The sequence below is a fragment of the Purpureocillium lilacinum genome, assembly GCF_023168085.1.
Source record: "Purpureocillium lilacinum CBS 284.36 DNA, scaffold_2, whole genome shotgun sequence".
Classification (NCBI taxonomy): domain Eukaryota; kingdom Fungi; phylum Ascomycota; class Sordariomycetes; order Hypocreales; family Ophiocordycipitaceae; genus Purpureocillium; species Purpureocillium lilacinum.
The window spans coordinates 6,726,515-6,738,644 of NW_027072112.1; the positions used below are offsets into that span (position 1 = coordinate 6,726,515).

The 12,130-nt window shown below is 62.9% G+C and overlaps 6 protein-coding genes across 6 annotated transcripts; 2 read left to right on the top strand and 4 right to left on the bottom strand.

Moving 5' to 3' along the window:
• Positions 1-1,777: 1,777 nt before the first annotated feature.
• Positions 1,778-2,998, bottom strand: PLICBS_003836 (sensitivity to high expression protein she9; the record flags this gene model as incomplete). The annotated part of the gene is made up of 1 exon (XM_018323618.2): positions 1,778-2,998. One exon carries the CDS (start codon positions 2,996-2,998, stop codon positions 1,778-1,780), a length of 1,221 nt encoding a protein of 406 aa, XP_018178849.2.
• Positions 2,999-3,821: 823 nt separating this feature from the next.
• Positions 3,822-4,673, top strand: PLICBS_003837 (uncharacterized protein; the record flags this gene model as incomplete). The annotated part of the gene is made up of 2 exons (XM_018323619.1): positions 3,822-4,452; positions 4,540-4,673. 2 exons carry the CDS (start codon positions 3,822-3,824, stop codon positions 4,671-4,673), a joined length of 765 nt encoding a protein of 254 aa, XP_018178850.1.
• A 253-nt stretch (positions 4,674-4,926) lies between these two features.
• On the bottom strand, positions 4,927-6,611 carry PLICBS_003838 (uncharacterized protein; the record flags this gene model as incomplete). The annotated part of the gene is made up of 2 exons (XM_018323620.2): positions 4,927-6,085; positions 6,190-6,611. The coding sequence occupies 2 exons, from the start codon at positions 6,609-6,611 to the stop codon at positions 4,927-4,929; spliced, it is 1,581 nt and encodes a 526-aa protein (XP_018178851.2).
• A 1,622-nt stretch (positions 6,612-8,233) lies between these two features.
• Positions 8,234-8,713, top strand: PLICBS_003839 (uncharacterized protein; the record flags this gene model as incomplete). Its single annotated transcript, XM_018323621.2, has 2 exons — positions 8,234-8,544; positions 8,617-8,713. 2 exons carry the CDS (start codon positions 8,234-8,236, stop codon positions 8,711-8,713), a joined length of 408 nt encoding a protein of 135 aa, XP_018178852.2.
• A 20-nt stretch (positions 8,714-8,733) lies between these two features.
• Positions 8,734-10,243, bottom strand: PLICBS_003840 (dolichyl-P-Man:Man(5)GlcNAc(2)-PP-dolichol alpha-1,3-mannosyltransferase; the record flags this gene model as incomplete). Its single annotated transcript, XM_018323622.2, has 3 exons — positions 8,734-9,636; positions 9,703-9,947; positions 10,087-10,243. The coding sequence occupies 3 exons, from the start codon at positions 10,241-10,243 to the stop codon at positions 8,734-8,736; spliced, it is 1,305 nt and encodes a 434-aa protein (XP_018178853.2).
• Positions 10,244-10,538: 295 nt separating this feature from the next.
• PLICBS_003841 (uncharacterized protein) lies at positions 10,539-11,855 on the bottom strand (the record flags this gene model as incomplete). Its single annotated transcript, XM_018323623.2, has 4 exons — positions 10,539-11,410; positions 11,472-11,569; positions 11,640-11,777; positions 11,830-11,855. 4 exons carry the CDS (start codon positions 11,853-11,855, stop codon positions 10,539-10,541), a joined length of 1,134 nt encoding a protein of 377 aa, XP_018178854.2.
• Positions 11,856-12,130: the final 275 nt, after the last annotated feature.

The window sequence follows — 12,130 nt, forward strand, 5'->3', positions numbered from 1 at the left end:
CTGGAGCTTGTGGGCTGTGCCCGGCTGCTGCGGTATAGGTAGAGGCGGCGGCTCATCAGGCTGGCGGTGGGCACTGGTCCAGTGGGCGGTCCAGTGAGAGCGACCTAAGCCCATTAGCAAATCCAATGGCAATTGGGCGGTGGGCGCAGCACTGCACACACCTCCAGGTAGGACTCGGGCTCAGGACTTTGAGACTTCCCGCATCCACCTGCGGATGCAAGCCTTCCATGGGCTTGGTGGGTTGCAGCGCGCCGGGCAGGCAGGCATCTGATCTCTGTTGGCGGATGGCGGGGTAGGTTCGACACTGCTGCTGGACCTGGAATCCCTGGATCACCCCTCGACCACGATGGATGCAGTCTCTGCGCCAGGCACCGAGCTGGGATTCCCGTCACTCGTTTCCATCATCATCTGGCAACAATTAGCAATCACCACCCGTCATCGCCGCCGCCGCCAGCAGACTGCAATGGTCGCCACCAGAACCCAAGCGAAGCAGCAGCAACATCGGCCAGCGCAGCGGCTCCCGAGGCAGCCATGCCGTCCGCCAGGCCATCCATCAGTCGCGCACGGTTTCGGGCGCCGTGTCATCGGCACGCCACCGTCGAGCATGTGCTTGTGAAATTGTGAATCCCGCCTGTCTCACGGCACCAGCGGCACGCCATGGCTGCACTTACATACAAGGGGGTACATCTACATACATAAGGCACACGAGGCATCGTCCATCACCATCTGGCCATTTCTGCAGCGCACGCACGCGCTCTCCCGCGTCCCACTGCATTGGCGCCACACGCGCCGCCCGCAGGCGCCTGTTGATATCACGCCCTCCCCTCCGGTCGTCGACTCTCCCTGCAGCAGCGGCACGCGTTATCAATCTCCAACGGCAGACGAGTCATCCCTCTGCAATACCCATAGCCGCATGGTGGCTCAGGGCGCACCGCCTCTACGGCGACGCCGTTCCGCCCTCGCGAAGGACAGCAGTAGCAGAGGCAGAGGCAGCCCAGCTGCCGCCAGCCGCGTCGCTTTGATTGACTTGGGCACCAAGGCCGCTCGCTGGACGGACGTGTGCGGCCTCCCGGTGACGCAACGGCTGCCCAAGGACGAACCTCCGTAGACGCGGCACTTCTCCACGTGACGGCCTCGTGTCGAGCGTTGTCGAACGGGGTCGCGAACGGGTCTTGAGGGAGGGGCGTGGCCGTTGACGAGCTGCGCCTCACCGTCCCCATCTTCGGTGCTCGCTGGACCCTGCGTGACGTCGATTCGTATTCGTGTCTCCAGCTTTTTCGAGCGTGCCCTCCGCAACCTCGACACACCATAGTGACTGTGGCTGTTTGGTTGGAGTATGCGGCTCTGGTCGGTATGCCGTTCGTTGAGACGGTCGGCCTGGCGTGCCGGGCCCAACGTGACGCTACCCTACGGAACCCCTAATTGAGTTGCCCGAGCTTCGTCTTCCGACAAAGCCCTCTCGGCACAGTGATGCTTGCCATCCCGCGCGTAGCCGATGCGCAGGTGCAGAAATATTCGTCGATTGCGTTCCCCGATTCTCGTAGCTAAGCGTCACCGATGTCACAGCGAGTCCTGGAAATAGTTCAACCGAGTCCGGCTGCTCAGGTTTCAGCGACACGCTCCCCTGCGTGGAACAATGAGTTGCCCCTCAGCGGATCGTCGTCCCAAGTACACTTCGTACGAAGCAGATCTGTCTAGATTCTCCGCCGTATCTTACATTGGCCGTGCCTTATGATACAAAGTAGAGTCATCTCGCTCGCTTGCAATGCAATGCCCCCTATGCTCCCCGCGCCAGAAGCAGCGCTATGCTCCCGGCAATCGCAGCGCCCGCCAGCGCCGCCTCCAACACCAACACCGACGCGTCCCTCATCCTCAGGCCTATCCTCCTCTCGCTACCCAAGTCTTGAACGGCCGTCTGCCACCGTCCCGGGTCTAGTAATATCTCTCGCCATGTACCCTCGGGCCCCATGCCTTGGGCATCAGAGACTTCCTGTTCCGCCGCCAGAGTGGCAGACTGCTCCACGGCCAGTTCTTGCTCTCGCTGGCGAACCTGCTCCTCGTCCTTCTTGGCAAGACCCAGCTTCACGGCCTCGAGCTCATTCCGCACCTCCTCCAGTACGGCCTTTTCCTCGGCCACGACGCCCTTGACGAGTCGCCTCCGCCGCCAGGGCTCGGCGACAAACTGCAGCACTACAAACAGTACAAAGTTCATGCCCATGAGGCCCCAGGTACCCCAGGTGCTGGCCCTGCGTATCCTGTCGCTCCAGATCTGTTCCTCGTGGTAGCGCTTGAGGATGCCCGCGTTGAGACGTTGGCTGAGCTTCTGCTCGTCGGCCTCGGCCTCGGTGAGCGATTCCTGCGCGCTGGCGACCTCGCCCTCGAGCACGTGGTCGGCACGGTACAGCTCCGTGAAGCGCTCCAGGTCGTGCGGCGACCACGAGTCCTTGCGGGCGAGCAGCGTCGTGACCTCGCGCTGCGTCGTGGCGCGCTTGGTATTGGACGTCTTGTAGGCCTGGCGCGCGGAGCGCACACGTGACTGCGCGTCCGCGAGCTGCACCTCGAGAGCCTCGTTCTCGGCCTTGATGCCCTCGATGGACGAGTAGCCGGTGATGTCGTTGAGGGTGTGTGAAGCGGTCAGCACGCGCGACTGGAGGTTGTCCATGAGATGGCTGAACTGTTGGTTGAGGTCGCTGCGGCGGCGGTCCCTGCTCGAGGGCAGCTCCGGTGAGTGCGGAAGGGGGTCGGGAGTCGGAGCATCTAGGTCGGGGTCCATACTGCGGGCTTTGTCTGTGTCGTTTGGAGGCTTCTGCGTCGAGTAGAGGCGCAATCGGGAGGCAATGGCTCCGCGCGCTGCGCACGGCAAGTACAGGGACTTGTTCGGCTGGAAGGCATCCGCGGTAGCTGCCACGCTTGGCCGGAACGCTGCCCGGTCCGTGAGGAGCAGCCGTCGGCCGTGAGCCCAGGCTGCCTGCGCAACCGGGCGACCAAAGGGCTGCATCGCGAGTGTGGTTTGCGGTGTTGCGGCGGCGGCGCGGGCTGCCGGGTTCGGGAAGCGTCGATGTCGGAGTCGGAGAAGTGAGGGTCCATCCAGGACGAGCAATGCCGAGATTCTGCCCGGGCAGGCCAGGCCAGGCACCGAGGGCGGCAGCAGCGGGGGAGGAGGGCCACTGACCGCCTTCTGTGGCGTTCAGGTGGTCGGGCGGCCGGTCCTGTAGCGGCCGCAGCAGCACGGACGGCGCGGTGGGGCTGGCACCCGGACCTGGTCCTCAGGGAAAAAAATTGAGCACAGGCGGCGGCCCCTGCAAAGCCAGCGGTGTGGCAGCTGGACTCGGAGCAGGTGAGGAACCTGGAACCTACCTAGGTTGGTCCCCTGCAGGTCGGGAACAGTGGAGCGTGGCCCGCGGGCGCTCCAGGGGGCGGCTTTGACGCCCAGGTGCCCGCCATGCATCCACCCACAGCGCGCGACGACCCTCCATGACGACAACTCAGTCAGAACCTCCTCGCGCGGCCGGTGAGTGGTTTCCAACGACACTCGTCGGCGCGAGTTTTTTAATGGGCCTGGGTCATGATCAAAATGTGGGAACCGGCTGGCCTAATCTCTCTCGACTGACGTCGCGCGTCTTGGGCTTGGATTCGGGCGATACGCATGTTTGATTAAAGGCATCCATCGCTGCTCTCTTTCCCCCCTCACTCATTCCGACCTCGCTCGCTGCATTACCCCTCCATCCCGCCGCTTCTGCCCCTCCTCCTCCGCCGCCGCACGACTCACTTTACGCCGCGATACCCTCAGGGACCAAGTGACAGACACCACCACCGTCAGCATGGGCTCCATCAGCAACAGCGACACGCCGGCGCTCGCCACGAACCCCCGGTTCATCTTTTTCACCGACTTTGACGGCACCGTCACGACGGCCGACTCCAATGACTACATGACCGACAACTTGGGCTTCGGACGCGAGCGCCGCGTCCAGGGCAACAAGGACGTGCTCTACGGCGGCGTCCACTTCCGCGACTCGTTCCAGGAGATGATGGACAGCATCAAGACCCCCTACCCGGAGTGCGTCGCCACGTTGCTCAAGAACATCAAGCTCGACCCGGGCTTCAAGGAGTTTTACTCTTGGTCGCGCGAGAACAACGTCCCCATCGTCATCCTCAGCGGCGGTATGCAGCCCATCATCCGCGCCCTGCTCGACAACCTGCTGGGCGAGGGCCAGTGGGACATTCAGATTGTCAGCAACGACGTGCGCGCTCGCGAGGGCAAGACGCTGGAGCAGGAGGGCGGCTGGCGCATCGAGTTCCACGACGACAGCATCCACGGCCACGACAAGTCCATCGAGATCCGCAAGTACTCGTCCTTGCCCAACCGGCCAACCATGTTCTACGCTGGCGACGGCGTCTCGGACCTGTCGGCGGCCAAGGAGACGGACCTGCTGTTTGCAAAGGCCGACAAGGGTACGTTTTTCCTTCTCCTGGCTTTCACGTTCTTTTGCTCTCCCGCGCGCACAACTGCAAAGGTTCCAGCGCTGACATGAAGCACAGACCTCGTCACCTGGTGCGAGAACGAAAAGGTGCCTTTCGTCACGTTTCGCGACTGGACGAGCATCACCCAGACGGTCAAGGACATTGCCGCAGGGAACATCACGGTCCAGGACGCCGCACGGGGCCGCATCTAAACGGCATTACGACATTGGACGAACGAGCAAAAACTTGGTGAGCATATGACGAAGGGCAAGGCAGCGTCGAACCCACGTTGGATATAGACGACAGCGTATCTTCATCGCGTCGCATGACATAGAAGAGCAGGATACCTATAGATGCGCCCGCCTACAGGAAGAGCGAGGAGAAAGAGAGTTACGCCAGGTGGCGTGCAGATTACCTTTTTCATATAGACACTCCATTTCACTACCATGTGGCCCCCCTATCCTACTACTCCGTCCTCTTGTCCTCGAGCGGGATGCCGTACCAGCACAGCAGCATCACGACAAACAGGAAGATAACAATCGGGTGCAGCACCCACGTGCCCACCGCCTGGGCCAGCAGACCCGTGATGAACGGGGCCACGGCACCGCCCAGGCTCCCGCACGCACTGATGGTGCCCATGCCGCTCAGCACGTCGCGCGAGGCCATCCCGCGCATGAACACGGCCGCCGCGCACGGGTATATCGGCCCCAGCAGCAGGCCGACGATGGACACGGCCACGGCGTCGCCCACAACGTTGGGGACCCACCAGACGAGCAGCTGGAAGGCCAGCGCGCCGGCCACGAGCCCGTAAACGAAGCGCTTCTCGCCCAGGCGCTGCGCGCCCGCCGCCGACAGGAAGAAGCGTCCCAGCGTGATGCCCGCCCAGAAGCCCGCCGACACGTAGCCCACCGACGAGGGGTCGCCGCCGCGCCCGTGGATCAGGAATGAGATGACCCAGCCCGAGATAGACACCTCGGCGCCCTGGTACGCGAAGATGAAGATGGCGCCCAGGAGCACCACGCGCAGCCGCAGCGCCGTGAACATTCCCAACAGCAGTGTCGAGGGAGGTGCCTCCGTCTGCTGTTGCTGCTGCAGCTGCTGCAGCTGCTCGTCGTCGGAGCCCGACTCTCGTAGCTGCCGGCTCCTCTGCTCCTCCTCCTCCGCCTCCTCCTTCTCGTAGCCCCAAAACGTCCAGAGCGCGAGCACCAGCGTCACCAGGCTGATGGCCAACGTCAGGATGTAGTAGCGCGCCCACGTGGCGTGCGCGACGGTGACGAGCGCCGTCGCGATGAGCGGGCCCGCGATACCGCCGACGCCGTAGCACCCGTGCAGCAGGCCGAGCATGAGCGTGCCGTTGTGCAGCCCGCCGCAGAAGGTATTGCCCATGGCGACGTTGACGGCGATGCCGAAGCCGACGAAGAAGAAGGCGAAGACGACGAGCACGAACGGCGCCGACGCCACGAGCGGTACGTACGCGAGCGTCATCATGGCCTGGCCCAGGCCCAGGAGCCGCGCCCGGCCGAGCTTGGCGCGCAGCGTGTCGAGGAGGAGAGCCGCGGCGACGAAGCCCAGCGCCTGGCCGACGAAGATGAGCGACACGACGCCGTAGCCGATGTTGTAGTAACTGCGGGTGGCCCTGTCAGCTCCCGCCTCCACGGACTAGGGTTTTGGTCCCTTCCTGACAGAGGAAGTAGGTTACCAAGAATGGGAGAATCAAGACAGACTCACTCTTCCATGTAGGGAATCAGGGCGCCGGCCGCGCCGTCGCTCAGCGCGTTGCCCAGGTTCGTGAGGCACATGGCCAGCAGACGGAAGCGGTTCATGAACGGGTGCCAGACAGTCGCGACGGTCGCGACTGGGGTGTTGCCACCGTCCGGTGTTGCCGGCCGACTCATCTCGATGTCGGCGGTGCGCGGCGTCGTTGCGCCGGAGCCAGGGCCGGATGCCGTGCCGGCAGCCTGCCCATGTGTCGGCAGCCGCTGCAGCTCGACCGAGTCGCCGCCCCGGTGAGGAGCGCCTGGGTATGTCCTCGGCACGGCCTTGGCCGGCGCGGCGAGCGGATGCGACGACGTCGTCTCGTCGCCGCCGCCGTGGGTCGCAGAGGCGCGGGACTGCACCTCGACGAGGGTGCGCAGCATGGCCGAGTCCATGGCCGTCGGCTGATCACTCGATGTGTCTTGTCTGTCTTAGATATATATATATATATGTATATATATGAGAATGCGCGGAAGCATATATGCGCGGAGGCGTATGTGAATTGGCGGCCCTGGAATCGCAGGAAACTGGCCTCACCCACAGTCAAAATAGAACATTGGCGAGGAATACAAAAAATTCGCTCTCAGTGGTATGTCAGGTATAAAATCTGGGGCTCGGAACGGCGACCGCGAGCACCTTATTATATGCCCAGCACACTCCTCCCGTCCCTAACCCACGAGAGGTGCTCCACGATATTTCTAAGCAGATGGAGGAGGAGGAATGTCTGCTTCGGGTAACACCCCTCAAGCAAGCGCCGTCGGGGGCAGAGGAAGCAATGCCTGCCCGTGGCCTCCTACCCCCCCAACTCAATCGGTCGGCCCGTCTGTCCGTCTATCGGCGTGTTTTGCGTACGAGGTTGACAGCGTGCCGGCCGGCGGCAGCTACTAGCAGTCAATCTCTTCTCGTCACCTGGACGTGTTGTGAGCGGGCGGGTTGGCTCTCGTATGGGGATGGTGGACGGCATGCCAACCCACCGGATCCCCAGTGTGTCCACAGCCATCCACAGTGGACAACGCCCTCGCCTGATGTCCGTCGCTCTGGCATTCACTGTCGCAAAAGAGGATTTGCTGTTGAGAGTTGGCGCAACTATCCGCGGCAGCTCCTCGTACCTGGCTGGTCTCCCCTCTCGTCCCTCTCGTGCCTCCCGTGGCTGTCGTAGCTCTTCCGCCTATCTCCATTCCCGGTGCCCTCCTGGCTCCCGCACCTCTCGTTCCTCTACCACCTCGCGCCCACGGCTGCATGATTGTCTAGCAAAGGCATAGCGGAACGCCTGTAGTGCATTTTACACATCCATGAGTGTAGATCCGTGGCAAACAGGAGCTTTCAGCATCGCAATTCTCTCTGAGAAAAAGCCTGAATCACCTCGAGCGTCCCCACCGACCTTGACCCAGTGCGGGCCGCACAGACAAGCTCTCGTTCGATCTCGGCACCGGCTCTGGTATCAAGGTTCAAGGCTGCCGGCCAGACACCCTCTCGGCCAGGCGGCCCGTGTGAGGATGACAGTCACCCAACCTTGCCGACCAGCCCGCAAGCTGTGAATGAAAAACGGTGTGTCACGGCTGGCTGTCATTGGGGAGACCGACCCCGCGCAACAGCCTGAAGTAGGGCTCACTCTGCACGCGACGGACGGGCTGCGGTCTCGCCGTCAGACGGAGTTGGTGGCGTTGTGAAGGACTACTCGGTAAAGAACTGATAAATCGAGCCGAATTCGGTGGCGCCCAATGTGGAAAGTCCGCCAAGGCAGGCCCAGGAGACCCTGTCGCCGGGACCTGAACTAAAGATTTGGGCTCCCTGGAGGTGCCCTGTCTGAGGTGCCCGGCTCACCAGGGCGGCGTGGCTTGTGCTGGCGCGCTTCGCTCCTCACTGCCCCTCCACCACAACCCCGCGGTCCACCAAAATTTCACACGTTTCTGAGTTGACCGACACCCGTCTCCAATTTCTGCATCGCCGGAACATCCAACGCGCGTGCGCCGCCTCACACGCCAACTCTCATCCCAATTCTTGACGAGACGAAACAATGGGCCGCCCGAAGCGCAACGTCCTCGCCGCCGCCGAGGCAGCCCTCAGCCCGCCCGACGCCCTCGAGCCCAACCAGTCGCTCGTGCGCGTCATCCGCCCCGAGGGCAACAACCTCTTCACCTGCGAACTGCCGAGCCGCAAGCCCGTCCTGCTCGAGCTGGCCCAGCGCTTCCGCAACACCATCTGGGTCAAGCGCGGCGGCTTCGTCGTCGCAGAGCGCTACGGCGAGAGCGCCGAGGAGACGCGCGCTGACGGCGAGATTGTCAACATTGTTCGCGACGAGAAGCTCTGGCGCAAGCAGCCGTATTGGTGCGCCCGATCCTGCTGCCTTTGAACCTCATGCGATGCACCGCCGAAAGCTGACACGTGCGTGATGATCAGGCCAAAGGAGTTTGCCAAGAATGCCTACGACCTGACCGACTCCGAGGACGATTCCAACGTCGGCAAAATGCCCCCAAGTGACTCCGAAGACGAGTGAAGCGCCTTTCTTGATCCAGATCATTTGTTCTTCGCCTCGGCCGCCTTCTGCTTCGCCACCGCGTCTCCCTCCTTTGCGGTCCCGAAATAAACCAGCACGACGGTGACGAGGAGGATGTTGACTACGACCGTTGAACTCACGTCCGTGCTCGGAAAGACATTCCATGCCCACTCCTGCGCGAGCCATAGCGGAATCGCAAGCAGCGGGTGCGGCGCCGCCCGCCACAGCAGGTATGGCGTCGACCACGCCAGGTACGCATAGAATTGGTAGTGCAGGGAGCGCGCAAAGAGCAGGCCGATGACGTTGGCGGAGAGTATCACTGCCATGACGTAGTCGGGCGTGACGTGACTGGATACGCGCAGCTCCTCGGCCTGTGAGAAGGGGGACCTGCCCTTGAGAAGCGCCGGGATCATGGCGGACAATGGCCGGTCGGCGGGTTGCAGCCACCGCGTGGTGATGAAGATGAGGAGGACGAGCGCGTGGCCCGCCAGCAGCGAGATCGCAAAGCCCCTGCTCAAAAACACGTCCTCGCCTAGCATGCGCCAGTTGACCGTCCATTCAAACTTGAACTGCCGCGACAGCTCAAACGCCCGCCCCAGGTATCCCCTCCAGTTGCCCGCCAGGAACGGCACCGCGATTGCGATCTGCACCTGCGCCATGAGCCACGCCAGGCGCAGGCTGCCACGGAAGCCGCGTCCGAGGAAGAGCACCACGGCCACGGCGGGCAAGACCAGCAGCAGGGACATCTTGATGCCGAGGCCCCATGTGTACGCTAGGCTGCCGAGCGTCCAGTGGCGCCGCTGGAAGAAGTAGATGGCCAGCCACAGAAACAGCGCGGCGAAGCAGTCGTTGAAGCACCGGAGGATGAAGACGCTGTGCAGGCGCTTCGACAGGATGAGGAGCGGGAAGATGTACCGCGGGACCTAAATCATTCCTATGTCAGCTTTTCCCAGCTCATTCGTCTCGCGGCGTGAAGAACCAGAACCCACCTTGGCCTTCCAGTAGCACAGCATCACCACCGTCAGGGTCGCCATGTAGAGCACCGCGAACAGCTGCTGCGCCAGCAAAATGTCCTTACCGCGGTCCGTCAAGTAGTACAGTCCCGTGTAGATGTAGACGTGCGCCGCCGGGTACACGAGCGGGCCGGTGCCGCCCTCGATGCGCGTGTAGTCGCGCTCGCCGCCGACGTACTGGGCGACCTGCTCCATGTACGCGACCCAGTCGATCTCGGTGTCTGCGGCGCAAGGAGTATCAGCATGACAGGGCAGCCATCACGATACCAGCCCTCGCCAATGATCCCGAGGGCAACGCCAGTCCGCAAGAGAGAAAGGCAAGGGAATCGGGCCAGGGAGGGGGAAGAGTGCTCCACGTACAGGGCACCTTCCTGAGAACGAGCACGCAGAGGATCGCGTCGAGAAGCCACAGCGCGGGCGGGACCAGCTGCGAGAGGGCATGTTGGCCGGTGGCGACGGCTAAGGCGAAGCGCCACGCCCGCAGGTGTATTGGCGCAGACTGCTGCGGCGGCGGCATCCTGGGCGGACCTGTCGCAGGATGCGCGATGGTGCGAAGATGACGGTTGGAGAAACGCAGACTCCAATGGGAGCTTGAAGCTATGGGGAGCTTTTCGATAGGGGTGGATGCAGGGTCTGCCCCACTGCTGCCTACAGCGCAGTTCCACCCCGGTGCCTCGCTGTCGTGCATCTCAAACTCGACACATTTACCTATGTATATTACTTCATTACTTCTGCTCGACGCAGCAGCTCCAATCCGTCTTCTTCAGCACGCTCTGTCAACCCGAGCTCTGGCGTAGACGGCGGTCGCGTATCTAATTCGACTTGGGTCTGCTCTCGAAGGCCGCCGCCGCCTTGTCGTGGAGACACTGGCCGACGAGCTCGACGACAAGCTCCGCGCAACCGTACGACCCTTGATATCCCCATCCTGCGTGCCCGTAGTTGTGCACCACCCACGGCGCCTCCGCCTTGTCCTTTTCCTTCCACGATAGCAGCCTCTCTCGCTCGATGCGTACGCCGAACGGGCGGTACGGCCGGAGGCCTACATTGTGCCGCACGATGCTGAGCGCCTCGATGCCCCGGCCTGCGCCCCCCACCAAGTGCGGGCAGGCCTCCACCGCGCGCCGCATGATGCGCACAGCAATGTTGGGATCCGGCGCCGACTCCCAGTTGCCCAGGTCGTATGTGCCGCCGAGGATGGTGCCGCCGCCGCCGGCCCGCTGCATCACGTACAGAATCTCCGCGTTGCCGTCGTCGGTGCCCGACGTAGACACCATGGGCGTGCACTCGTTGCGCACCAGCACCGTCTGCCCGCGCGCTGGCGTCATGGCCGTGTCCTGCACGCCCCCAAGACGCGCAGACCCGAGCCCAGTCGCGTTGACGATCACGTCCGCCGGCCGGCCCGTATGGCTGAGTTCGCGGGCCTCCGCCAAGTGTGTCAGCACCGCCCGCCGCACGACGACGCCGCACTTGAGGCACTGCCCAAGAAGCCACTGCAGGTAAGTCGCTGTGTTGATGCACACGCTGGTGAACTCGCGGCCCGAGTCGTGGCCGGGGATGATCTCGTCAGCGCCGAGCTCACGATAGTCCAGAAACATGCCCTTGTACCAGGGATCAGCGTCAAACATGGGGTCAGCGATGCACAAGCCGCCTTCCATGTCCTTCTCACGCCTGTAGATGCGATACTCTAGTTGTCCACCAGTTAGAGAGATCATGGATGCCTCGCGCAAAGGTGCAACGCAGCCTACTCTGCAAGTGGATGCCCGCTTCGGGAACCTCCTCGGCCAGGCGCTTCAGCTCTGGCCAGGTTCGTATCTCCCACCTGTTGTGCGACTTTCTTGCCATTCTGGACAAGACGTATTAGCAGGAAGCGGACAGTTCCAAGTCCTGTGGAGGGGACTAGGCGGTGGGCATACGGCGAGAAGTTGGCGCCAGCCCACGGCGACGCATACTCGATATCGTAATCGCCGGGCATATGTTTGCCTACCACGGTGATGCTTCCGGCATTCACCCTCGCGAGCAGAAGCGCCGAGGTGAGGCCACTGACGCCTGCGCTGGGCGGCGTGTTAGCACATGACGGAGCTGGACGGGGGCTGGGAGGCATACCCGACCACGACAATAGTGCTTTCCATGTTGAGAAGACGGATGTCGTTCTAAGTTGTCGTGCTAACGAGTCTATTATCAAAAGCGTTGAGAGGAGTGAAACAGCCAACATATCATGTCGTTGTACGATGGATGAGGAGCGACGGCCAGGAGTCACGTCGGCAGACGTCGGCTGGAGAAGCGACGGGATATCCACGCGCGCCTTCCCCATCCCCGCTTCAGCTACTCTCCGCCTGTGGGTCGCCACGGCTTTGGGAAGTCTCCGACTCTCCATTACCTTGACGCCTCTGCCGTGCCCGGTCTG